Source organism: Falco biarmicus, chromosome 3, assembly GCF_023638135.1.
Source record: "Falco biarmicus isolate bFalBia1 chromosome 3, bFalBia1.pri, whole genome shotgun sequence".
Taxonomy (NCBI): domain Eukaryota; kingdom Metazoa; phylum Chordata; class Aves; order Falconiformes; family Falconidae; genus Falco; species Falco biarmicus.
This window is the reverse complement of record NC_079290.1, coordinates 109,966,415-109,993,274: the sequence shown is the minus strand read 5'-3', so window position 1 is coordinate 109,993,274 and position 26,860 is coordinate 109,966,415. Positions and strand designations below refer to the sequence as shown.

General features: G+C 52.0%; 2 protein-coding genes across 5 annotated transcripts in view; both read right to left on the bottom strand.

The window, feature by feature from the left end:
- The window catches only part of SPEN (spen family transcriptional repressor), a 71,069-nt gene extending 64,345 nt beyond the window's left edge, over positions 1-6,724 (bottom strand). For all 4 annotated transcript variants that reach the window (XM_056333761.1, XM_056333762.1, XM_056333763.1 and 1 more), the window contains exon 1: positions 6,258-6,724. In XM_056333761.1, the coding sequence (XP_056189736.1) occupies positions 6,258-6,340 (83 nt within the window). In that variant the 5' untranslated portion in view covers positions 6,341-6,724. The remainder of the gene's footprint in view (positions 1-6,257) is intronic.
- Positions 6,725-21,852: 15,128 nt separating this feature from the next.
- FBLIM1 (filamin binding LIM protein 1) lies at positions 21,853-26,644 on the bottom strand. The gene is made up of 8 exons (XM_056333515.1): positions 26,565-26,644; positions 24,222-24,430; positions 23,712-23,851; positions 23,505-23,616; positions 23,242-23,411; positions 22,957-23,135; positions 22,734-22,851; positions 21,853-22,409 (listed from the first exon to the last, which is right to left on the bottom strand). Exons 2-8 carry the CDS (start codon positions 24,415-24,417, stop codon positions 22,296-22,298), a joined length of 1,029 nt encoding a protein of 342 aa, XP_056189490.1. The 5' UTR covers positions 24,418-24,430; positions 26,565-26,644; the 3' UTR covers positions 21,853-22,295.
- Between the last annotated feature and the right edge of the window lie 216 nt (positions 26,645-26,860).

Below are 26,860 nucleotides of genomic sequence, written 5' to 3'. Positions count from 1 at the left end.
TTGCAGTCTTTGGCTTCAGGGCGTTCTCAGACCTCAGCAAGTTCACTGAACTTAATAAAAAACACAAGCAAAACATCTCATAAGTGCTTATTTTTGGTAGCTACCCAAACCAGAACGTATCCACCCCACCAGCAGCTTAACAGCTTACATCCTTGTTGCCAGCAACTCTCCCAAAACCTTTAATAGCCTCACACCAGTGACCAGTGACCCTCAGTTCTCTACCCCTTCCCCAAACATCTTCAGGAGACTGTTTTGATACTTGTTACTTCTCAGGTGCGTCCTCATGTGCAGAAGGCATCTTCTCCTCCTCTTCAGAAGCTGACAACAGTGTGAAACCACCGCAACAGCAAGACAGCTGTTGCAACACCTCAGCTCATGAAAACAAAACGCCCGAGGAGCCCCAGGTTCATCCTGACTCACCAACTCGTCCAAAATCTGTAACCTGCCCTCTGCTCATTTGGATATTTACTTCCTTTTTTATGAAAAGCCAGCTAGCGCCTCTTCGCCCTCAGCGAAGACAAGGACCTAATTTTGGAAGCACCTTAAGACGGCAATAAGGTCATTTGCCAGAGAACTTGGCATGACTTTCTGTCCTATGAAAAGCAAGGAGGGGGAAAAAAAACCCCAACCAACAGCCAACAAGGCTATCACAAAACAAATTTAAGCCCTTTCTCGTCCCCTGTTCTAACCTGATGAATGAATTTAGTACCTCCACAAGCCTTGCAAGAACTGGTAAATTCTCAACACGTGAGACTGCTTCCTCGCAGTCTGCAAGAAAGGGTGCTAGGATTACTTTATCATTGTACCAAAGGAATTTAGAGTAAGGACAAGAAATACCAAAAGCCAATGTCGCTTTGGAACGGCTCAGTGACAACAGAGGCTGCTCTCATCAAATCACAAATAAACATAGCCAGGACCTTTGAAGAAACTTCAGAGAAGAAACAATGCCAAAAAGGCTCAGCAGACGACAGAATTTTGTGACCAAGTGACACCAACTTATCTAACACAGCTAAGCATATAAAAACACTTAATAGAAGCTTAGCCCAAATCTACACTCTTTGCGGCTTTTCATTAAGTTTCTTTGAAATAATTATATAGGCATTTCCTCAACCAGCGTGGCGTCACCAAGCTGCCACCTCAAGTGCATGCAAAGAGCAGAATCCGGAGCAGCCAGAGGATTCATGAATCTTCAACTGTTGATGAGCCATCCTCCGTGTGACTCAGGCTCAGGGGAAGAAGTAGGTGGCTGCAGACAAACGCTGCTCGTAACGCCCCCGGTACACCATGGAGGTGATGCCTGTGCTGCTTTGTGGCACTGGGTGAATCAGTATTAGGAATAGAATTAAAGGAGATCTAGCCAAAAACAAAGACGTGAGCCGCCACCAGTACCAGCACCACCATCTCCCCAGTCAGCCACCCAATCAACAAACCTACACCCAGCACAAGGCCAACTTTCACTGGGAACAGACTGAGACTCAAGGAGGCAGGACTCACCTCGTGTCTTCCACACCTTCCTTTCCCTTCTGATTCTGGGCAATTAATTTAATCCCCTTGCCCTAATCCCCCAACCAAATGTCCTCCCGTGATCTTCTTGGGGTTTATGTTCTGCAAAACTAAGATTACCTTACTGGAGGGACCTGTAAAACACAGTACAAACAAGTCCTGATACCACCCAGTATTCTAGACATTGCTTCAGCAAAGCATGGGCATAAATTTTACCCTCCCCCTCCCTTCAAAGTCTCTGAACTGAAACGGCTGGCACCTTATCTATGAAAATACCATCACTTAAAAATTGTATGACTTGAGAAAGAAAACAGAGGAAAACTTCTGTATTTTTCTTAAAAAAAAAATACATCTGGATAAAGATCTCTATATGCAAAGCTGATGTAGTATAACCATCCATGTGTTTGCATCCTAAACGGTACCAAGAACTACTACACGATTGTAAGCAATGAAAGCCTGGGAATGTATTTGAGAGTTTTACTAGAAAACCCGGAGCACTATTCCTTCCAACTGAAGCCCGTCCCCGTGGAAGGGCACTGCAAGACCTGCCGGCATCAGAGGCGGCTGAGAGGCACCAGACACAGTGCTGTCCTAGCAGCCATCACCCTCAACAGGCACGCAGGCTTTTCTTCTCAGCGCTCCAAGCCAGCCCACCAGCAGCAATCCTCACTGCTCAGAATGTGCACATCTGACCGAAAAGCCCTCTACTCCACCTCAGTCCACAGCAGGGACATAGGGATCAGGGAAATTTCACTGAATTTACACTCCCAGGCATCAAGACAAAACATGGTCTTGTGAACTGACCAAATGTTTTCTAGAAGTTACTGAAAACAAATGTTGTTACGCTAGTTTTCTGTACAGCAACTCCTCAGAGAGGTTGTGTTTAAAACACAAACCCCTTTTCCAGAAGGTGTCCTATGCATCTCCTCAAAAACAGAAATTGGAACAAGCTGAAGCCAGGAAAAGCCCATTTCCCCCCCAAAAAAATAATTTTTTAACAGTTATTTGTCTTTGCTGAGATTGCTCCAATACACAATTTACTTCCAACAATTTTCAAGTCGCGCATTTGTTTCCTGAAACCCGGGGCTTCTCCTAGCCTTGGTTGCCACTCTGAACGTCATAACTCTCCCACAGAATAGGAGATGGCATACCAAAGTCATGTGCTTCATAATTAAGAGGCTTTTACTCCTCTTTGCCCTTTAAAACACCAATAAAGGGGCAAAGCCATGTTCTTTAAGATAACTGAAAGAAAACGCGGGGCGGGGGGAGAATATAGAAGGCCAGCACTTGCGCTGGGGACAACTGTTACTATATTTAGTCACCTTGTTCTGCAAGCTGCCGAGCATCTGTTTCAGTGATGGTGAACGACTTCTTTTTTTCCTGCTAGTCAAGACAGCATTGATTAGGCGAACCCAAATGATTGCTACCACCGCTTCCCCGAGCACCAAGCTCTCGGCTCCCATATCCCAACACAGATCTGCTACTTATTCCATCTTAACAGTGGACCTCCAACCCGGCACCGACTGCTTTCGCACTTGGGAATGCCTTAGTAACTCCAGTTGAAAGAAAAGAGGGCACATGAAATAGAAGCTTTTTAAGAGGCAGTATCTGGGTACAAAACTGAAAGGCTGTAACAACTTCAACTTGTTAAAACGCACCGAAAACCATTCTTTTGCAACCTCCTTTCCTATCAAGGCAATAAATTTTTAAAAAAAGGGATTTTAAGGAAAAAAATACCACTGCTCACATAAGCCAGTGCTTCTTGAGACCAGCTTCAATAGCGTCTAATTTGAGAGGAGGATTTGTCAACAGAGAGCATTATTTCAATTCACATGAAACAAAACTGATCAGGAGCATTTTTAAAAAAAAAAAAACAAAAACAAAAACAAAACTAAACTAAAAAAACCCCCACAGTTTCTGCAAAAATGCCTTTTTCATCTTAATTCATCCCTTAGAAGAATTTACTTGTGAGATTGCAAAGCCAAGCAAGGTTCCCGCAGTAACTGCTTCAGTGAAGGGGGGAGGAGAACCAGCAAACCCCTCACATTGAACACACCCTTTGGGTTTTAAGTTTTAGGAGTCTTCCTCGAATTTTTGCTTCTTTAGTAGGAAAATGGTTGTGTTTCTCAAACTTGCCCCTAGCAGAGACTGTGCAACAACACCACCACTTGCATATAGGCTTTAATATGGAAATGACAGTATTTCCTAAGCAAAGTGGAAAAACAAACACTCCCGTGGGTTGCAGAGAGGCTTCGGGGGTCACAGTATTCCCGGGCGCACCCCAGCTGAAATTTTAGGCGGTATTTCCCCGAATTCTTCCTCCTGCTCCCATGGCTCAGCCTCCCTGTGCACCGTTCACCCTGTTCTCAGGCTGGGGGATGGGTGGGAACCGGGTTTCGCCAAGCCCAGCTCCACCTGAAAAGACTTTCTCTCCAAACTAAATTGTCCTTCCCAAGGAGGAGCCTTCCACATCCCACCTCCACGCTCCAGCAGCCGCCTTCCCTATGGATATACCCACCACGCCATGCAATCCTTGTGTAACATGTGTCCCTTCCCCCAGGCGGGTACCAGCATACAAAGGAAGCCCTGCTCCATTGTCCACCTACAGCACCTATACATTGAGCCTGAAACCCAGCTCAACACACACCGCTTCTCCCACCGCCAATATTCAGGTGTTTACATCCCCAAAAGGGCTACGGGGGCAGCATGTCGTTTCCCCCCCATGCATTAGTACCTGCACCCACAGCCAAATGTTTTGAAGCGTGTTTTAACTCTGTTTACTTGCGTGACATCAGCCTCACCCAAACACATCAATCCCGGCTAAAAATCAGTTTTCAAAACCAGTGAGAAACTGCAGAAATGAAAGGGGGGGGGGGGGTGCCTGGCTGCAAATCTCCTTCCCAAACCTCCGACTGAAACTCATGAAGGTAAAAACAACCAAAAAAAAAGGTAATTAACGATTCAGCGCCTGCCATTTTTTCCCATCCATCTCTAAGCAACAGTACCATAGCAACTTTTTTCCTGCTTTAATACATCTTACAAAAGGAGGAGGACTGGACAAAGTAAGACCCAGGAAAGTCAAATTTCCACTTTTGAGTACCTATCCCTTTAGCTAACCATGCCTGCAATTTGACAACCAACCCCAGAGCAGGTTTTCTTTCCCCAAAAACCCTGCCTTTGTACAACACTGGGTCACGTAACCTGGACTTGGCAGACAAGCCAAGCCACCTTGAACGCAGAGCCACCATCCCGCGCTCTGGCACAGGCAAAGTGGTGATTCTGAGCTCAGGGGAGAAAATAAAAGGCGAAGCTCGATTAAACCAGGACAGTTTTCTAAGCACCGATGATGCCGAGGACAGGGGCTTTGCTGCTGCCGCAGCACAGGCCAGGAGGATGAAGACCCCCCGGGGGGTCCTCCCTACACACCCAGGGTGACCCCAACCCCCCCTGGCCCCAACTGGGGCCTCGCCGCCATTTCAGAGACCAGTTGGTCCCACCAGCGTGGTGGCTGTGGCAGCGGGGAGGTGGGATCCGAGTCCCCCCCGGCCCCCTCGGCAGCGGCAGGCAAGCAGGAGCCGGGGCAGCAGGGACCTTCCTCCCTCCGCTCGGTGTCACCGCATCTATTTTTCCCATGGTGACTCATTATTAAGGACGCTCCGTCATTTTTCCGACGCAGGAAGATTAAAGGAAGCTTCAAAAAAAATTTTTTTTTTTTCGGGGGATAGGGAAGGATTAAAACACCCTGGCTGGAGGGGCCGGGAGCTGAGCGGCCATTCTGGCCTCGTTACCTTCTTTTTTCCCTTAAAAAAAAAAAAAAAAAAAGCTTCCGGCGTAGGGTACCGAGCATCAACTTTGTGCAAGAGCATTTCCCGAGGAAAAAGGTGTTGCTGAGGCAGCGGGGGAGAAGCCGCCTCCTCCTCCTCCTCCTTCTCCCGCGAAAAGCCGAAGGGAGGAAAAAAAAATACAACCATGCAAACAGCTACTACTTCCTTATGAGCAGAATTAATCTATGCAATAAAAAAAAAAAAAAACACGACAATATAACGAGTCCAAAGCCCTTCCCGCGTGGAGGGATCCGGTGTTTTCTCCGTGGGTTTGTGTGGTTTTATTTATTTAAGAGTCACGCTTTTGCAGCTGCAGGCGCTGGGGTTCCCACCGCCCGCCGCACCTCGGGGGGACGCAGCATCCTGAGGACCGACGTGGCTCCAAGCGGAGCAAAACACAGTAAAAAGGCACCAAAATAAAAAGAGAAAACTCCAAACGTTGACTAATTATTTAAAAAAAAAAAAAAAAAGAAAAAGAAAGCGGCAAGATGGCCAGGCTTAAGGCTGCCTCCGAGACACCGCGCACCCCCCTCGGCATGAAATCCACTCCGTGCAGAAAGCCGAGCTTCGACACGCTGCTCCTCCGTATTTTTATGGGTTATTTTTCGGTGTTATTACGGTTTTTCCTGCGCTCCAGCAGGTCTCCCCGCGCGTCCCTGAGCGGCGGGCGGCCCCGGCCATGGCGCGGGGTTATTTACAGCGATTTTGTTTTCCTCCTCCTCCTCTCCACAGGCCGCGGGAGCCGCCGTCCCCCCGCGTTCCTCTCCCCTCTCTTCGCTTTTTACGGTGTTCGGGAGGTTTTTTCCTCCCGATTTTCCTCACGCCGAGCGAGAGGGGAGCCGCGGAAAGGGCCTCCCCGGGGGAAGGGCAGGGAGGGCGACCCGGAGGCGCGGGAAGGACCGGCGGGGACCCCCCCCCGCTCCCACTCACCGCTTGAAGTGCTCGATGATCTTCTCCTCACGCACGTTCTCCGGCAAGTTGCCCACCCAGAGGTGCCTGGTTTCCCGGACCATGCTGCGCGGCGCGGGGCGAGCCCGCCGCCCCTGCCCCGGCTCCCGGCCGCTGCCGCCGCCTCCCCCCGCGCAGCGCTGCCGGCCGCCGCTCGCCGCCCGCCGCCGCCTCCTCCTCCGCCTCCTCCTCGCCGCCCTCCGCCTCTTCCGCCGCGGGGCCCTGCCGCCCTCAGCGCCGCCGGCTGCCTCCCCCCGCCGCGGCGGCGGCGGACGACACCATCCCCTCCGGGGGGGCCCCCTGGCTGGCGGGCCGGCTGGCGGGCGGCGGGCTCCCCCTCCGCCGCGGGTTTTCTTCCTCCCGGCCTCCCCCCGCCGCGGCCCTCGCTCGCTCGCTCCCGCTTCCTCCTCCTCCTCCTCCTCCGTCAGCGGCAGCGCGGCGCCCCCCCCCGCCGCCGCCTCCTCCTTCCCCCCCTCCGCGCTCCCGCTCCTCTGGCGGCTCCGCTCGGCCCCCCCCTCCCCTTCCCCGCGCCTCTCACAGCGCCACACGGGGGCCCCCGCGCAGGCGCACTGCGCCCCGGGGCGCGCGCCGCGGGCCCGGCGGCGGGGGCGGAGCGAGGCCGCGCAACGCCCCGCTCCGTGCGGGGGGGCGGCGGGACTGCGCCTGCGCGGGGGGCGCGGGGGGCTGCACTGCGAACCGGCGAGGGGCGCGCTGCTGGGGCCGGGGCGCGCTGCGAGGCATAAAGGGGGTGCGCTGCTGGAAGTGGGTGCGGTGCAAAACATCGGCAGGGTGCGCTGCAAAACATCAGGGTGCACTGCAAAACAAAGTGGGTACGCTGCAAAAAATAATAAAGGGGGTGCACTGCTGAAAATGGGTGCCGTGCAAAACATCAACAGGGTGCACTGCTAATAGCGGGGTGCTGTGCAAAACAAAGGAGTGCACTGCAAAATATAAAGGGGGTGCACTGCTGAAAATGGGTGCCGTGCAAAACATCAACAGGGTGCACTGCTAATAGCGGGGTGCTGTGCAAAACAAGGGTGCACTGCAAAAAGGCTGCTGTGCAGAAGGGTGCACTGTTAAAAATAAGGGGGGTGAGTCGCTAAAAATGGGGTGCTATGCAAAAAATAAAAGAGGGTGCACTGTTGAAAATGGGTGCTGTGCAAAAAAATAAAAGCAAGCTGCTGTGCAAAAAAAAAGGGATGCATTGCTAAAAATAAGGGGGTGCCCTGCAAAACGCAGGGTGCTATGCAAAAAATAAGGGGGGGGGGCACTGCTAAAAATAAGAGGTGCACTGCTGAAAATAAAGGGGGGTGCCTTGCTAAAAATAAAGGGGCTATGCAAAAAATAAAGGGGGCACACTGCTAAAAAAGGGGGTGCACTGCAAAAAATAATGGGATGCTATGCAAAAAATAATAAAGGAGTTACAATGCAATAAAAAAAACCCAGAAATAGGGGGCTGCAATGCAAGGGCAAGGTCCCACCAGCAGCACCCCACTTGCACCCAGGCTGGAGGCTCGTGATTCTCCCAGCTGGGGGGTCCCAGCCAGGCATGGGGGGCCGTAGGGATCCCCCCCCATCCCAAGGCACAGACCATCTTTACTCCTGGGAACCTATAGCTCTGTGCATTTGTGATGGCTCCAAAGTTCGGCGCTATAGGCAACCCCAAGTGGGGCTGGTGGTGCTGGTCCCCGCTGCGAGTGGGGAAGGGGGTCACCGAATCCTCCCAGTGGCCCAAACTACTTCCTGCCACCAAAATGGGGAGGCCACCTCACCCTGAGAACTGCACGAAAGAAACTCCCACCGTCGGGAGCAGCCGGGTCACCCCCTTCTCCCCACGGGGTTTTGCAGAGCTCTTTAATTAAGACGGGGTGAAGAAAATGCTCATTGTGAGTATTACCCTGCTCCCAGCAGTTAACTGACTCGCACGTTGCACCCCGTCCCTGCTCAGAAGGTGGCTCTGCAACGTGGAATCACACATTTTTCAACCCAAAGGGTCTGGTTTTCCACCAAAATGTGCCTCTGCGTGGATAAAACCCACCTATCTCTATACTGGAAAAGGAAAATATCGGAACCGATTACCGCTGCAAGATTCCGAGCAGTCTGAGGTCAGGATAAAAGTAGACACGCACCCAGGGCCGCGAGCATTTTTTTGGAAGCCAGTTAGCTGCTTTCACCACTGAGAGCAGCCTGATATTTCAGTATTTCCCTTGGCCGAAGGCTCCCGACGGCGCTTTCCTATTGATTAAAACCACGTTTTATTTGTCGGGGCGAGCGAGTGGTGCTCAACTTTGCTGCCTTTGCCACCCGGTCTGGCCAGGCTCTGCCTGGGGCCGCTGTAACCTTCTGGCAACAAGTCCACCTCGACAACTGGGCAAAGTCATCAAGCTATAGGTGGCTTAACAAACATGCAAATCTCTGGGTTTAATCAGGGCTCTGACGCACATCGACGCGAGCCTCCGCGGACCTGGCCCTTATCCCCAACTCTAGCACTGCCGGTGGCTGCGTGCCCATCCCCTACAGCCCCGTGCCTCAGTTTCCCCAGCAATGACGGGCGTTATGCTGCTCCACCAAACCGAGATCTACTGATTAATAAAAAACCCCAACACCTCTTTGCAAGCAAACCATCTATTATTTAAAACGTGATGGAGCCACAAGCGCACGAGAAAATGCACTGCCAAGGCGCTCCACCAGCACTTTCCACCGCACGTTTCATCTCCGTGGAAATGGGCTTAGCTTTCTGGTTTAACTGCTCGGAAGCGCAAAGACAGTCGCTACATGTCCATACCTTTAATGGGCTCTACAGGCAACTATTTTAGAGAGGAAGAAATGCAAACCACGCATCTAACAGGTTTTTGAGGCGGAATTCTTCCCTCTCCGACCAAGTGTGCTTGCTGCAACAGCATTTCCAACTGTTTGTCCCCTCACTCCCTGCTTGGGTGGCACCTCCAAGGGCCACAAGAAACCCGTGGCGGCTCTCAGGTCCTTCAAAGAAACCTCACGCAGGGTCGCTGCTGTCACACAGCCATCTTGCAAGCAGGCTAGCCGGGAGGGACATCCACGGGTTGGAAGCTGTCGCAAACAAAGCCATCCCAGAATCATAGAATCGACTCTGTTGACAGAAGCGACAGTTGAAACGAGCGCTTAAAGAGCTCCCTTCACACGAAAGCCAGCTGGGAGAGGAGCGCAAGCCCGGCTGGTGACGGCAAACAAAGCTCTGGACCATCCCAATACTTTTCAACCACTTTGGGGGGAAACTGTTCCCAGTTGCAACACGCGACCGCACTGGCAACGCCGCTGTAACCGGATCCCTCCAACTCATTCGAAGATTTTAAAGAACACATACCCAGCCTAGAGACCAGAGCAAGTGTAACCTTCCTCTCCGCAGGCCAAAGGGGCCTCGACGAAGGACTGGTCTTACATGGCAGCAACCAACGCTGTCCTTGCTGCTGGAGAAGAGACGCGTGTTCGCACCAGCCCACTGTCCCGCCACTAGTGACAGCACGGTGAGCATCCAGGGGTGAGACATGGACACGCATCCCTGCACACTACCCTTCCCAGGTGGGCAGCCAGCCAAGGCAGGGGGGACTTCAGCTGCTCACCATCACCTTTGGGACACGCAAGGGCAGGGTCTGGTGCACCACAAGGTGCAATTTAAATTACTCATGCCCGTGCAGTGGGCGTAGCCGAGAACCCAGCAATCTCCGGACATCTCTGCCAACCCCGTAGTTAAAACATTTGGATGTTTCTTATCAGCACTTGGAGAGGATTAAAATGCCAGGGCATATATTAATGAGGGAGCAGGTTATAAACCCATCTCAGCTTGAACACTGCGTTCACATCAAGCAAAGCAAAAACAGGACAGATCAAAAGAAAGCCATTAAAGGCGTGAGAAAATGGTGCTGCCATATAAGGAGCTAATAAAGTTAGCCGCTCTCCAGTTTGGAGGAAAAAAAAAAGGGAGGGGGGCCAGGAGAAACAGAAAACATCCTTGGGGTCCACACAGCCAGAGACAGCCTCACTTCAAGGAGGAAACATCAATACAAAGAAGGGAGCAGACAACACCTGAAAAGGCAAGTTTGCACATTTTTAACACGGCGTCTTACCCAAGTGGTGGAGCTCGCTGCCACGTGTCGCCAGGACTGCTTGCCAAACATATAAAAAAAGCAAAGATTAGATACCGAACAAGGACAGCAACCAGAGCTATATTTGCTAAGACAGTAACTTCCTATACTTGGTTCTGGCTTAGCAGTAGCTCTGCATTTCGTGTTGCAGCGGCGCAGCTGGAGGTGGGGAAGGGAGGCATTATGCCTCTCCCCATAGCTGAGGACACCAGCCAGCTGTATCGACCAGGGACTTGCATGGATTAGAGTGGTCACGTTAGCAGCATGCAATGATTATCCCCACCAGTGTCCAGCATGCATCCAGCTTGCTTTGCTTTTTACAGAAAAACAGTAGGTTGCCCAGGCAAGAGCCCTCAGACATCAACAGAAACACTCGGAGCGTTTCTTTGTTCGAGCTGGCCAGCTCCAGCCACCATCTTGTCACTATAAAATGTATTTACGTGCCTTTCCTGCTCATTGACTATATTTATTAAAATGACAGTATGGCAGCTGAATATCAAATTGCCAGCTAGGCTTTTATCGCATTTTTCAGGCAGCCTGAGTTACTGGCCTAATTTTATTGCTTACCCATTACGTTTTATGCAATGGATAATTTCCTCCAAGAAGGAATTGGTGCTGCTTGATATTTGGGCTCATCTGTTGCCAAGACAGAGGATATCAGCTTACACGCGGGTAACGCTTTGAACATGAAGCGCCTGGTTCTGGATCCTTAAGCAACACAAAGTATAGGATTTGTATTAATAAAGCTGTTGATTTCGGTTCTTTCCTCTTTGAGGGTTAGTGCTCCAGATCTTCATAATGAGATGACTCTGTTCAGAAACCTCCCTTCACGTTTTTGAAACCCAGTATTTAGTAATTTATTTTCTAACGCTCTTTCCCCGCTAGACTTCTTATCCACACAGTACCAGGGATGGGAGCTGCCACAAAATACCACCACTGTAGCCAGTGGGTTAGCTTCTGCAGCACAGTAAACACAGCTCAGGAGCCCCCTGGAATTCAGTTTACACTGAACCCATTTGTATATATATAAAAGCACACTTCTGTTTTTAAAATACCTGGCTATACAACAACAGACGTTTCTTCAGCAGCAGAGTACAGTGCCATGGCTGAGCCGCGCTGTCAAAAAATCCTGTCACAGGACTGCAAAAGAACCTACTTTTGCTCACTAGGTAGTAGATATATTAGAATTAATATCTTTTTTTTTTTTTGCCTGTTGTCAGGAAAAATTAGAAACGTCACAGTTTCACTGTGTTCAGGGGCATCACTTCTGCCCTGCTTCCCCTTGCCCCTGAACTTCCATGCAACCACATACCAAAGAGCTGTGCCTGCTCACCTCACAAAGGTTTTTCCCAAACACAGGGCACTTCAGCAGCTAGACGCAGGACTTTGATCTTCCAGGCTACAAAATATTACATTTTAGGCAAAAAACAAAGAAAACAAAACCCCAAAAAGCCACCCCCATGTGATTTGATACCCGAACATGACAACTGTAAGAGATATAAATCCCCGAGGACCGGATAGATCGCCGTATCCCGTACTTTGCCATTTTTAACACCCAAGTGTTCTGTTACCTCTACACAAAGGCCCCGTGTGCAATGCCCAGGAAAACTCCCAGGAATTACGCTGGAGTGTTGCAGGACAAGGTTTTAACACAAAACCCACAGTCCAAACCTGTGAGCTAAAGCCTGCTCTTCCCCACGTTCCCCATTGGATTGATAGCACACCCAGCACAAAATAAATACCGAGCCAGGCACGGTCAGAGCTTTTATTTCATCAAACACCATTTTGACACCGAAGCAAGTTGACGGTGTTTTAAATGAAGCAGACTGAATGTGCATCTGCATGGTTATTGTGCTTTCACTCCAGAGAAAAGCACAAAAGAAAAATACTTGTGCGTCAAGACCTGCTGCACTCAAAAACCCTCTCCAGCAATACGGTGCAGAACAGTTTCTCAGCTAGCTTTGGCTTTCATTTTACCGTGGTGCAGCTTTTTAACCCTGGGATAACAAGAAAGCTTGAAAGACTGTGGTTTCCCCCCGTTATGGAGGAGGAGAGGAGGTTTCTATCGCTTGCGTTTTGGCTTTTTGGCACCAGAAATTCAGGTTTTGTTTAGCTTGGAAATCTGACGGATGTAGTTCTATAACTCTTTGGTCCAAAGCAGAGGGTGGTAAAAGTTCAGTGCTCACAAGGTAATTCTTACTCATTTGTCCTAAACTGCCAAAGAGAAGTAATTCCAGTCCCACAGGGTGCGCCAACCTGAAAAATGTGGAAACATCCCAAACAGCCAGCTCCTTGGTTTGCTGTACCTCCATGCCAGCAAAGGCCTCTGATGAGCATGAGGTGTATCTCCAAACCCACATATCCCTAACGAGAGAATAAAATTAATATCCCTGTCCACACTGGTTTATTTCAAGCGTAGGCGAGGTTTTAGGCACTGGAGCTACTGACAATTTTCATGTACACCACACACCCGCTTTCCCCAGCTCTGCACCACAGGGAGTAGGGTATGACATCTGGACTGGACCCCTCACACTTACCCCCTACTAAATCTTTGCCAGAAAAGCATAAAGTCATAGCTGTGCTATGAACTGCTGCATTTCTCAGGTGTTGCTCCAGCTTAGCAGGGGCAGAGCCTTTCCACTGGTCAGCCAGAGGCATTCACGCAACACCAATGCCAATATTCTCATTAAGGGAGGCTAACGAGAACGCGCCAGTACCCAACACTCCTCACACACTAATGATTGCTGGGACTCTGCACCTTGAAGTCATGTGTGACCTCGGAGAGACCAGCACCAGGTGCTTTTTATTACCTTTTGCAACACAACAAAAGAAATTGCACCCAGTAAGGAAGCATTTTCCTCCTCCTCAGTGAGCGAGCATGACTTTGAGGAATCAAGTAATAAAGCAGCAGCATCTCACAGGAGCAAGCTCACAGAAAAAAAAAAAAAAGATATAGTTCAAGGGGACCCCGATCTTCACCAACACAATTTAGGACGTTGCAATGCTCCCTCTGACGTTTGCCTGAGCAAAATTAAGAGTAATATACTGTCACATGTAGGTCTGTTCGCTTGTAGGGAAAGGGGCCCCACAGTTTTACTCCCTGGAGGCAACCGTTCTCCCCACCCCTTTTGTGTGTATTTTTTTTTTTTTTTAAATGTGCCACACATCAGCACAATGCTGACAACTGCATTGTATGTTTTCTGCCTATGCAGCAGTTCAAGAGCACACAACTCTGGAAGGTTTTTTTGAAAGGGGAAGGGGGGAGGGAGCTGTCCTTTGCTATACCATTTTAATTGCATGGCTTGCTCTTCTATATGACCACAGGGAAGGCAGAAAATCACTAAGGCTTAAAACAAGCGCCATTTTTAGCATCCAAAAGGGTCAAACTCAAGTCTTCTCACACGATACAGTGAAGCTTAGAGTAAAAGCTACCACAGGCAAGAAAAAAAAATAAATTACCAGGGTTCCTTCTGTGGAGTTGGAATTGACCCCAGAAGACAGCTCATCTGTCCTTGCTCACTGTTGTTAGGGTCTCCACACTTCCACACCTGCCAATGCAGAGGTACCGCCACTGAAACAGGAAAATGGAGGGAAGAGTATGAAAAGCTGGACTGTCAGTTTTTCCACCTGCCAGCATAAGCTCAGCGGAGCCTCGGTGGCACCGCTCCAAAGAGCAGCAACCAGAGCACATTACCAGCCTTTGCAAATAAAGCTAATAGTTAACATCTCACACGCACATGCGTTACACAGATAGGACTGGCAAACACAGTTTCCTTTAAAAATAAGGATGACTAACCCACAGCAGTTTTTCTTTTTTTTAAAGGCCACAAAGCAGAGCTTTTTCCAGAAACACCAGCCTTTGCTTTTGTGAAACAGTAAGCGGTGGGAAGGGGAAGCCCTTGGACCTACTCATGCTATCCAGACAGAAGTAACCACAGAAACATTGTGGGTTCCTGTGGCCCGTGTACAACACACGCTTACACAACCAGAACCCTGTGCCTTACGCTCCTCAGCAAGGCCAGATCCCACTGCCCAGGCAGCTCTTAGATCGCTGCATGTTTACAATACTTACAAAGAAGGTATCTGCTGTGGAGAGGGGTTATGCAAACAATCTTGTATTTCCCTGGGAAGGAAAAAAAAAGAAAAAAGAAGGGAAAAAATAAGGCATAAGACAGCTTTCACTCCTAATATTGCAACATTGCCCTGCGCTACCTGGGTCAGGGAAGGGATGGGCTGGAAAAAAGCAGCACGCAGGGTTCGGTAATCGAAGGAGAGCGTCTGCACTCGCTCGGTGGGCCCAGTCCCCCAAGCAAGGTCACTCTGGCTCTAAGGGAGACACATTAGCGCTAGCAGCCGGCTTTAATGCAAAGCTGTGGTCAAACCACAGCAGAGCCAGCACTAACGGAGGTCACTTGGGGACTACAAAAAGCTAATGAATTAAAAAAAAAAGGGGGGGGGGGGGGGAGGGAGATGGAATCTATAAGCAGATGTTTACTGACAAGCAAGCAAGTCCACAGCTTCACTCTGGCAAACTGCATGGCCGTCTGCACGGAGCAGGAGGAAAAGGAACAGCCGGTTCCCAGGACGCAGCAAAATACTCTGCATCTACAGAGAACACGGAACAGATTTAGGTTACAGCTTTTAGCTAGCCCCACTTATCAACCTCCCCTACTCCCAGCTTTGTAGCCCTAAAACCCAACAAATTTCGCATTTTTTTAAGCACTCAGAAATGGAGATTTGCCACCTACATGATTTTTAGTGGTGGCACTATTAAAATACTTACCCACCTCACAGCCAAGGGCTGTGGAATCTTACATTTGTGAGTGTTTGCAAATGATTTTGAAAGCCTTCCAAGGAAGGTGCTGTAGGATTGTAAATCCTTCCCATTATTAATAAAATGGAGCTATTGTTCCAGCTCTAATCAAGACTTGTCTCCAGCTGGGCAATTTTAAAACGCAATTCAAAACACACACAATCATGAGGAAGCTTCAACCTAAGGCAACCAAGAAAAAAAAAAAATCACTGAAAGAGCAAGCTGTTCTTTAAGGGGAGGGGGGGGGGAAGAAAATAAAAACATAATAATCCTGCTATTTAAAATGAATTCCAGGCAGGAGCATGTTCGGGCGGCGGGGAAGCCTCCCTCCCACCGCCTCGGAAAGGTCACTCCTGCCATCGGTGCCCTCACTAAACCAGATCAAGGCTGCGGCAGTGCGTGCGAGCAAGCAACCCCACTGCTGCGAGCCCAGCCTCATCCATCTCCATCAGGAGACATCTCTGCTTTTAATTTATTTAGCAAAGGGGGAGGGAAAAAAAAATAATAATAAAAAAACCCCAACACCCTTTTCAAGGATGGGGAGATCTAGCAAGGGGGAGAGGCTCGGAAAGAGGCAGGCAGGGAGAGGTGGTGCATCCTCTGCATCCTCCTCCTCCTCCGGCGGCAGGGACCACGCCTGCCCGGCGCTGCGGCAAAGGCTCCGCAGTGGGTGCTCCCCTCCCCCGTAGAAACTTCTGGAATAAACTGCCAAGCTGGGGAGAGGAGAGAAACCTTTATACCCGCGGGAGGGGGGAGCAAGCAATAAAGCACATACAAAAAGGGAGAGGCTTGCACAAGGACTGGGTGCGTGCAGGGGAGGAAAAAAAAAAAAATATATATATATAAAAGATTAAGCTCACGAATGGCTTTGGCAGCCCCGGCTCGGCAGGGTTTTGCAGCCTGCTTGGCTTTAAATAAAACACCCCAACACAAAGCACAGGGGAAAAAAAAAAAAAATGGTGGTGTTTGGAGCGCTAGATGGTGGGATAAAGGAGCTGATCCCTCCTCCCGGATCTACAGCAAAGCCCTGCCATTTCAGTTGAACTAATTTGTCCTCTCTTTTTGTTGCAATGAATTGTCTGATCCGGACTATTTGATTGCATTTGCAGCTTCAGTTACTGGGGTTTGTGTCTTTTTTTTATTATTATTCTTTTTGGTTCTCTTTTATTGTTGTTTTTCTGGGTGTATTTTTTCCTCTTGCAATTTAAAAAAAACCTCCCCAAATCTCCCAAGGAAAATCTACATCTCTGTGGAATAAATAAAACATTCAGGCACAAACTTCCACCATGGACTGTAAAAAAAGAGATGGGTTACTTTTTGTTCTTTTTCTTCTTCTTTTTTTTTTCCTTTTCTGATGGCATTTTTTTCTCCTGCTTTTAGGATATATTATAGTAGAAAGCCAATGGAGGAAAACAAAGGTAATATATATATAAAATCAAACATATATATGGGCCAAAATTACAGTGATTATATATAATTAAATCAGTGTTTTAGGTGTGTGGGTTTATTTTATATTCTGTAATCAGTCCCTGGAAAAAGGAGAGAGATAGAAAATATGTAGTGTGTATATATATATATATATATGTATATGTAGAAGTAAAAGAGCATCTGTATGGGCCTAAATTTGTAATTCCAGGAAAAATCAGCAGTATTTTAGGCATGTGATTTTTAACAAAGAAGGGGCAATGTTATAACGTAGCCTGGCAGAAAAAAGGTAAGGCAACATTAAATCAAAACAAAACAAAAGAAAAGAAAAAAACCGTATGTGGTACCTTGGCTGCAGAGTCCAACAATGAGCGTTTGGATGTTATGGGGTGTATATATATACACCTTTTTTTTTTTTTTTATGGTATTACCACGTCTGATCACACCAAGTATGATTTTAATTAACCGAATGGCGGGCAGGTTGTCGTGGGGAGCAAGGCGAGCAGCGACGGCTTCTTCCCTGTGCCGCTCCGGCTTAGTAGATAAATCAATCCTCAGCTGTTTCGGGGTTGGTTTTTGTGGAAATCTTTTTTTAAGCGCGTTTGGGTATTTTCCACGCCGTGAGGAGAGCGGGAGGTGGTGGCTTCAACCCCTGCGAAGGAGAAAAGAGGTGGAAGAGAGAATTAGGCATAAAACTACCCACCTTGGGGTGCATGTGGTGATGAGGGAGGGGGCGGCTGTGGGATGACCAGTTCTGGGCCAAAACTCTTCATGCTCTGAGGGAAAAAAACCCACATTTTAGGGGTCGCTGCGAGCAGTGCCGTGAGGGGATGGTGGGGCCGGGGGCCGAGGCCTCCGCCGGGGCCGAGTGGAAACGCGCGTTTCTGGGCATTTTCGCATCCTTTTGCAAAGGCGGCGAGGAGAAAAGGGCGGGAGGGGGGGGCGGGAGGTCAGGTTTCATCCGCAGCGCTTTCGCTGCCTGCCTGGAGGGGCTACGCACATCGAGGAGGAGCCCCTCCGCCGTGCTCCTGGCACGGCTGAAGCCCACGCTCGCCGCCCCGGCCCCCACAGCCGCGCATCGTCCGTCTTTCCCCGCGCTGCCCACCCGGCGCCATTTTGTCGCCTCGGCGCCTCTCGCCGCGGCCCCGCCGGGCGGCCATTTTGTGAAGCGAGCGGCGGGCAGCGCCTACAGCAGCGCGGACGAGGCGGCGCTGTGGAGCCGGAGGCGGCGGGGCCGGCCTGAGGGGCAGCCCCGGGCGTCCGCCTCGCCTCCCCTTTGTCAGGCAAACGCCCTCCCTTTTCTTGCTGGTTTCTCTCTCTCTCTCTTTTTTTTTTTTTTTTTTTTTTTTTTTTTTTTTTCCTTTTCCTTTCCTTTACAAAACGTGGTGCTCTTAAAACACCGGGTGGAGGGCGATCGCGTCAGCAAAATTCAGCCTCGGACGAAGGAATCCGATAAAGGAGATTAAAGTCTATTCCCCCAGCTGGGCTGTGAGGGAAAGTTTAGCTGCACTGAGAATTAAGGGATATATTTATTTTTAGGAGCTATTCCCTCCTCCTCCCTCCAGCTTTTTTCCCAGTGATAAATCACCGAGGTCAATAAGCTGCCTTGACAAATGGGATAACCTCTGCGAGAAATACCTTATTTTTTTTAATAAAACACCTCACCTATGGGCTCTAATGGACATTAAGGTGTAACAAACTGCTTGAAGCCAGGTCTGGGTGAAAATTATTAATTTTGGGGAGATAGGCTCGGGGATGCTGTAGTCATTGCTGATACGATGAAGGAAAGCTGGGACAGAAAATGTCTAAAGCTTGCAGGAGCGTGCCATGTATCTGTTTTCATAAATAGGGTGGGTTGGGGGTTGGTTTTTTCCCCCTTTTTTTTAATAACCCATTGTATCACTCGCAGCCTGGTAACGTGTTTGCATAACCCGCTGCATGAATTTTGCCTCGTGTTACCAAAAAACACTGCATGCTTTAAAATAAAATTGTGGTGCTGGGTGTTTCAGTTTTGTGGGGAAAATGGGGGGAGGGGAGTATTGCATTACGTTGTTCATATATGCTGCCTGTGCTGCATAATGAAACTGGAGAAATTCAGGGCTTGGGCTGCTCTCAGAGTAATCCCTGCTGGGTTTCTCCCCCTGGTCCCCAAGCCAGCAGGATCAGGCCACTTGTCACTGAAGAAATGTTAGATTTTTAGGTTGTGTCATAGGCAGGAAAGTGCAGAAAATGCGTCTGAATGTTCTGTGAGGAAGGACAACGCTGCAGCAAGCTGGCTAGGGGATGGTTGCAATTAACCCAGGTTGAGCAAAGGAAAACCCCATTTTTTCCTCCAGCTTTCTCCATCTCATTTGAAAAAAAAAACCCAAAACATCATCAGCACTGAGCACCCAGCCCAGCCAGCAAAGCCCCGGTGGCTGCTTCTGCCTCAGTTTCCCTCTGCACAGCCAGCTTCTTCCCTGCACCTCAGAGGTGGTGATGGCAGAGCGAAGGCACGCAAGGAATCCGGCTCATCTCTCCCTCTCTGCTTTTCGCATTTCTCACGGCTGACCCAGGCGGATGCCGGGGAAAGGCGCTTTCCAGTCTGTTTCCCTTTACAGGCTTGCTTTCCTTTTGCGAGCCGAAGATTTTGGCGTGGCACACACACACAAAACCTGCAAAAAGGCCTTACTTGTTACAAAGCAAAGCTTTGACCACGGATCTAAAAATACTATGGCCCTGCATGTTAGCTCCTCCTTTAATTTAAAAGCTCTTTTTAAAAAACAGGTGCTCCTTTTGAGTGCAAGAAAGATAACCTTTGGGTCTTTTTATGGGATACACTGTTGTATTCCTGGGAGCAAACAAGCTCGCAGCCGGGTACAGTATCTTATGCTTTCACTGGGAAATCCCGGGGAAGTTTTATCCACGGCACCGCACCCAGCCTTAAGTGAAGAAATATTTGCATTTGCTTCTCCTTGGAGGGCAGCCAGGTCCCTCCCTGCTCTCCTTGGCCTGCCAAAAGGGATTGCAAAAAAAGACAGGCTTATTGCAGCAGCCCAGGGAAGGGCAGGGCCCGGCCAGCACGATTCGGAGGCGTAAGATCCTCTTTGCCCTTTTGCACCGCTGCCGGAATAAGACGAGAGAGACTTTGAGCAGGTTTTATGCCTGGGTGGTCTTGGGGGGCTCTGCAAGGCTTTGCGGGGCTCCCAGGGCAGAGCAGGAGCTTTATATTGCTCCATGCATTATTTGTGTTTGTTTTATTTTTGCTTACCAACCTGAGTGCTTGCAACGGGCTGATGAGCCTAAGGACGGGCTGAGCTGTTGCAGCCAGTGGGAGGTTGTTCGGCAGCAGGGTCGGACCCAGCTCCCACAGCCTCACCCTCCAAGATCTCCCCGTGGTTCGGCCAGCCCTGGAAATTCCTTGAGATCCTCCCTGGGGAAAACACAGGGCCACGCTTTTCAGGCATAGCAACACTCCCCACACCTCAGCTTGTAATGCTTCTCCCCTTATCCAAGAAGAAAGTGGCTTAAATAAGTCTTTTAACCTCTTGCTTCCATGTCCATCCATCCCTGTCCCTTGTCATCCTCCACTCCAGGAAAAAAATGCCAAATCTGACCACTTCAGTGTGCCTTTGCCACACCACCAAACTCTCCAGTTGTGCCTGGCCCTTTTCTTCACCCTCCAGCATCTTCTCCAAGGCTTCACGTTGATAAAAGCCTTTCCCTGCCTACCTCTGGCCGAAAATTGCCACGTCCTGGCGCTAACAGTCCATCCCGGCTCGCTCCGCAGGGGAAACATCCGACCCCTTCCCACCATCAGCTCTGCGGAGGGGGTGCCGTAGCTTGCCCAGCACCCAAGGGTGTCGCGCAGAGCGTTTAAGCGGGTGTGCAATGCAACAACGCATCCAAAACACCACTCAGCGTCACCATTTCCACCCTCCCCGAAAACCTCACTTCGAAAAATAGCTGTACTGCAAAAAATCAAGCAACCCTTTGCTTTCTGGGGCTTCCCTTCTGTGCTCCCTTTGGGCACCACCAAATCTGCCCACGCCTTTTTGACTTTTTTTAGCATAATGTTGGTGCCTGGTTTTCCCCACAGTGCAAGAGGCTTTGGAAAGCCAGAGCTAATTTTGAGCACAGGACTTCCCCGGCATGGGACACGGGATCCCCACCCAGCCGGCCCCAAAGCCACCTACTTACGTGGCTGGGACAAACCGCAACTTTACATTAACATCCTATTTATAAATAAAGTTTATAGCAAGTTATGACCTGATTGATGGGCCGTAGATGCACATTAACAAACATCGAGTAATAGGCTTTGTAGATGGGGGGGGGGGGGGTCAGCAGGAAATAGTTGTGGGGTTGGTGTGATTAATCAACCAGCCTGCCGGACTCCAGTGCATACATTAACCATACATTAACCCTTTCATTCATAAATACAGCACACGCTGCAGAGCACTGTACAATGCAACCTAGAAGCCTACAACTTCTGGTTTGGTTGTTTTAGCAGCTCCCTTTTTCCGTCAGGAAAGCATTAACAATCATCTCAGATGCTCTTGCTATTTTCTGCTCTTGATTTGTGGCTTTTTAAGCACTTTTGGTCAAAAAGAAAACCCCTCTTTCTCCGGCTGGTTCGCAACGCCCTCGCAAACAAAACCGCTAAGCACCAGTGACATCGGTTGCACAGATGTTGGGCACGCAGAGAAGTGGCCTAATTTCTGCCGTTCTGGGGCTCGGATCGAGAGAAGATCAAAAAGCTTCTGATGTCGGAGCAATATTATGTTAGACAACGTGGAAAAATGTGGTCGTCAGTCTTTCCGGGCATTCCGGCGCCGTCAGATAAGGGACAGACAGACGGCTGGCGTTTAGCTGGAGTTTTTCTGCCTGACGGAGGAATTTGTGCTCTGCCTGCCCTCTGCCGGCTCCGGGACTTGGTTGAGATGAAGCCCAGACAGCATAAAAAATAAACCCAACCAACCAACCCACCACCAAAACACCCTTTCATCAACACCACGGCACATCACAAAATCCCAAATCCGGCCCCCAAAAATGACCCCCCTGCTCTCTCCTGGGTGACAACAGCATCTGCCAACTCGCTGCACCCCAAAATCAGCCGTGTTGTTGCCTTGAGCGACCTGATGCCGTGCCTATACAATCTAAAAAGTGGCTTCCCCCCCCCCCCTTACTTTTAAACTTTCATTTTATGGGTTTGGAATGCAGGGTGGATGAAAGAAATGAGGGCTTTTAAACTCGGAGTTTTATTTAACTGCGAGTAACTGAATCAGTGCCTGCTCTCTGCATCACCACAAAGAGAAATGTTTAAGTGAAACCCCAAGGAAGCTTGAGAAGAAAGAAAAAACACCCAAGGAAACCAAACCGGCCTCAGAAAAGGAGTTTAAAAAAAGAAGTGAATAAAACCTCAGCTCCTCTGCCACCACTGCTCTGCCAGGGCTTTTTATGTTTGCAACGAGCGCAGAGCCACGCTGGGACACTATGTCTGCATCCTCCGCCTGGCCAGCCCAGTGGGTCGGGGTCCCAGGTGCATTTTGGTGACAAAAACACCAGTCCTGCAGCTATTTGAGGGTGCAGCGGGCACCTGGCACCGGCCGTGGGGTGCAGCCCGGTGGGTGCAGCTTCTTTTTGGTGTCTAGTGCTGGAAGATGGAGTTTGAGCCATGGAGTTTTAGCAGGACGACTCGTTACGTCGGCGGACGTGGCAGGACTTGCAGAGGAGGTGGTCGTCCAGGGGGTAGCACCCGTTCTCCGTCAGCTCCGGTGACAGGGGTGTCCCACAGCTCTGGGGGTGAGAGTGGAAAGGGAGGCCACTTTTAGGGGTCCACGTGCAACATTGCATCCCACCTTCCCTGCAAAACCCACCAACCAGTACTTGGAAAAAGCAACAAACTACATCAGAAGCATGAAAAGCTGAAGCTCTCCTGACCGAACACATCATCTTTTTCACCCGATTTATTTATTTTTCCCCTTCCCCGTCGCTTGCAAGATAAACTGGTGGCAAAAAAAATAACCCTGGGTGCTGTGAACCCTGTGGCTGTGCTTTGCAAAGCTCAGCGCCAAACCCCTCAGCTTTTGGGGGGCACCCCCAGCCCTGTGGGGGCCGTACCTCGCAGCGGTAGCAGCTCTCATGGAAACTGCGTCCCAGGCACTCGATCTTGTAGGTGTCCTTGTCCTCGCGGGGGATGATGGGGTGCTTGCAGGCGCTGCAAACCGCAGCGTATTTCCTGATGGGAGAAAACGGGAGCAGCATGAGCCCTGCGGGGTGACGGGGGTGGGCTGACCCCCGCCGCCGTGTGGGGGATGTTCCCCCGGGTGCCACGCTCCCCAACCTGTAGAAGTCGGCCACGCAGTACACCTCGTTCCGCTCATCCACAGCGAAGCTCTCGGCACCAATGGCCCGGCCGCAAGCGGTGCAGGAGAAGCAGCCGGGGTGGTAGCCCTTGCCCAGGGCACGGACGATGCGCTCCACGATCAGCCCCCGGCACTTGGCACATTTCTCCAGCGTGGCCTGGCGTTTAGGGACACTCACCGTGAGATGCCAGCTCCCACCCATAGGACTGCATCTCCTGCCGCCCCCACGAGGGTGCTGGCTGTCCCCGAGGGAAAACAGGTACCTGGTAGCAGGTGTCGCACGTGGGGCGCCCGTCTTTTTGGTAGTAGCGCTGGCCGGCCAGGAGCCGGTGGCACGTGCGGCAGGTGAAGCAGTCGGCGTGGTACTGCTTCCGCATCGCCTCCACCGTCGGCTCCCGGGGCCCCACTGCTTTGTGGCAGAAAGCGCAGATGTCTGTGGGAAGAAGGGAGAGGGCTTCAGTGCTGCGTGCCTCAGTTTCCCCAAGCGGGGACCAGCCCCCACTGCGCAGCTGGGTCACCCCCTTACCTCTGGAGCTGTCCCTCTCTGGGTACCCATTTGCATCCTGCCACTGCGGCTTGCCCGCTTGCTCCTGGCAACATTTGGGTGGCCTCAATTCAGCAGGGGAGGCGGAAGGGGTCTGGCGAGCAGAGGAGGGCGAAGGCACGTTACATTTATGCCCTTGCAGGTGGGGAAACCGAGGCACTGGGGGGAAATGCCCCCCGTTGTCCTCACCTGGAGGGTGGTGGGTGCCGCAAGGTCCAGTTGCTGCAGCGCTGGACCCAGCACCTCAGCAGACAAGGGCTGGGGTGCTTCGGAAAGGACGAGGACCGGCGGGGATGAAGGCACAGGGGCCACAGCCACAGGGCGGGTTTCTGCAGCAAAAGCCAGACGCGGTGTGTTTAGGGGGGGCAACAATGTCCAATAACGCCCCGTTGTGATAATGCCCTGTCAGCTTTGCAGCAGTGCTCACTGACCTGCCCCAAAAGCAAACGCTGTCCCAGCCAGAGGGGACAAATGACACCGATAAGCACCAGGCAACAACGGAGAGCAAACACCACCCTTCCCTCGCAGCCGGATCCGTCCCGGGACGGGCGCAGGGATTTGGGGACCCCCCCACCAAAAAAACACATCCCCCCTCCTGCCTGCATGTGCATCCTTTAGCGAAACATCTCTGCAGCATCCTTGGCACCATCCTCCTCCTCCTCCCGGCACCACTCGCAGCCCCCTGCGGACACCCCTCACCTCCGTTGGGCAACGCGGGCGGCCGCGGCGGCGGGGCCCATGGCCGGTGGGTGCCCAGCACCTCGGCACCGTCTGGCTGCAGCTCCCTCTGGGTTTTCTCCTTGGCAGCCGCCTCCCTCCGTGGTGGCACCAGGGTGATGAAGACTGATGAAGCAATCCTCTTCTCCGCTTTCCCCGGCAGCATTGCCGAAGCCATGGAAGGGCTGGACCTAGGTTATTTTAGGGAAATATTTTGGGGAAAATAAGATAAAAGAGAGTGAAACCCCCGGCTGCACCAGCGGCTCCTGCAGCCCTGCTGCCCTTTGGCCTCAACCTGCCTCCCTCCTCGCCCTCCCGGAAAGGGAGAGGGAATGAGCGTCCACGTCCCACGTCACGGCAATAAACAGTCTCGTGCGTGGGAGGACACAGAATAAAGGGTCCCAGTGAAGCAGCAGCTGAAATATCCCGGTTTTGCGCCTCTGGGGCCAAACCCTGCCCTTTTGTAAGTGTTTTCACCCCCTTTATTACCTCTCGTTGCCCTCACCTGGGATCAAACTCCCTGCGGGCAGCAAGAAAACCCACCTTTCCGCTTAAAAACAGGGGTGCAAAAATATCTGCTTTTGCATTTTTGGGATTTTCTAGGTCCCCTGGCTCCCCCTTCTCTCCCTGCTGACCCCCATTTCCCCACTAATCACTTCCAGCTCAGGTTTTATTTTGGCAGGTGGGGAAACTGAGGCACGACGCAGTGAATCGCCGCGTCCCCGTCACCGAAACAGCCCCCGAGCATCGCCTGGCGGCGCAGGCAGGATGCGCCTGACCCCGATAAACCCTGCTCGGGAAGGAAACGGGCTGTTTATTCAGCTTCCCAACGGGAAAAGCAGCCGGGGCGAAACTTCCCCTTCCCAGATGGGATGCCCGTTTGGGGAGGGGGGAACCCCGAGGCTTTAGCTGGGGTGCTGTGTCAGCAAAGTGGGACTCATCCCCGAGATGAATTGGTGGCCTGAAAAACACCCGTGTGATGAGTTGCCTGGTCTCACGCCCCGGTGCAAGGCAGCTCTGCTCCCCCAAAATCCCACTCATGGGTGTCAGTGCATCCTTTCGGGGGGTGGCCGGTCCCCCCGTGGTAGGGGAAAAGCTTCAGGATGTGCACACCGGTAACTTCAGCCTCTGACTCAAGCAGGGGAAGGGATTAAAAAGGGGAAAAAACCAAAACCCAAAGCGGCTTCGCTCCCTCCTTCCCTCCCTCCCCGCCGGCGAAACCCCAAACGGGCTCCGGCGCTGCCAGCCTTTGCCCAGCCGCTCAAATCCTCGCCCGCAGGAGCCGCCGCTTTTCCTCCTCCCCAGCCGAGCTGCAGAAAATAGGGGGGAAAAAAGTAATAATCATAAAAAAACACCACACACACCCCCCCCAAAAAAAAATAAAATCTGCGGGGTTAATGGAAACCATGTGCTCGTTGCATTCCTCTTTGTGCTGAGGCTGACGGGATCCCGGCGGCCCCATCGCAGCACCCCTCGGTCCCCCCCTGGCCGGGGGCCGTCAGGGTGGCCAAGGCTTGAGGGGTGCATTACTGGGGTCCCTCCCCCCTTTGTTATGCCCCCCCCCCCCCCCCCCCCCCCCAGCTCCATCCTGCTGTGGGATGGCTGAGGCCATGTTGGGAAGGGCCCCTCTGGGCTCCTGCAAGCATCGCCCCAAAATCTCCTGGGGTGGGAGCCCAGGTGGGACCGACAGGGCCAGGGCCACTGATGGGGCACCCCCACACCCCCAAATTGGGATGGGACATGGTCCTCCTACAGCTGTCCCCCAACTCTGTCCCCTGCCCTGGGGACTTCTCGGAGAGCGCTGTGAGGATGCCCAAGGGTGAAGGGACAGGGTGGGGGGACACAGCCCTTGGGGTCCCCTTGTCCCTTCCCTGGGTGGCCCCGCTGTCCCCTTGTCCCTTCCCTGGGGGGGCCCTGCAGCCCCCCTGCAATCCCATCTCCCACCCTGTAGCCCCACAGCCCACTGTCCCCTACAGGGGGGTGCTCTCTCCCCTATGTGGTGGTGGCCCCACCGCGTCCTCCCCCGCCTGAGAGCCCCCCGTTCTCTACCTGGGGGTGTCCCCTGTCCCCACACCGGGGGGTGGCTCTTGACCGCCTTGTCCCACCCCAGGACGGCTCTGCGGTCGGACCCCATTACCTGGGGGTCCCCCGTCCCCAACCTGGGGGTCTCCCCTACCTAGAGATGGCCCTGTCCCCTACCTGGGGGGTGTCCTACCTTGGCGCGGGGTGGTCCCCTACCCGAAGGTAGGGGGGAGGGGGCGCCTGGCCGGGGGTGGCCCTGCAGCCCCGGCTGCCCCTCGGGGGGTCCCTGTCCCCATCCCTTACCTGGGGGGCCGGTGCGGGTCCCTCCGTGCGCTCGGCGGGCGCACCCTGCCCGGCGCGGCGGGGGCAGCGGGGAGGCAGAGCCGCCCGGCATCACCGCCCCTTCCTCCCTCCTCCACCTCCTCCTCCTCCTCCCCCCCCCCGCCTGCCCCACGGCCCCGGGCGGGGGGGGAGGGGGGGGCGGTACACGTCCTTTGGGTGCCCAATGCACCCTGGGGCGCCCTGTAGGGTATGGGGTGTCCCGTGCACCCTCCTAGGGTGCCCCCACGGCCCCCCCCGACTGCCCCACGGTGACCCAT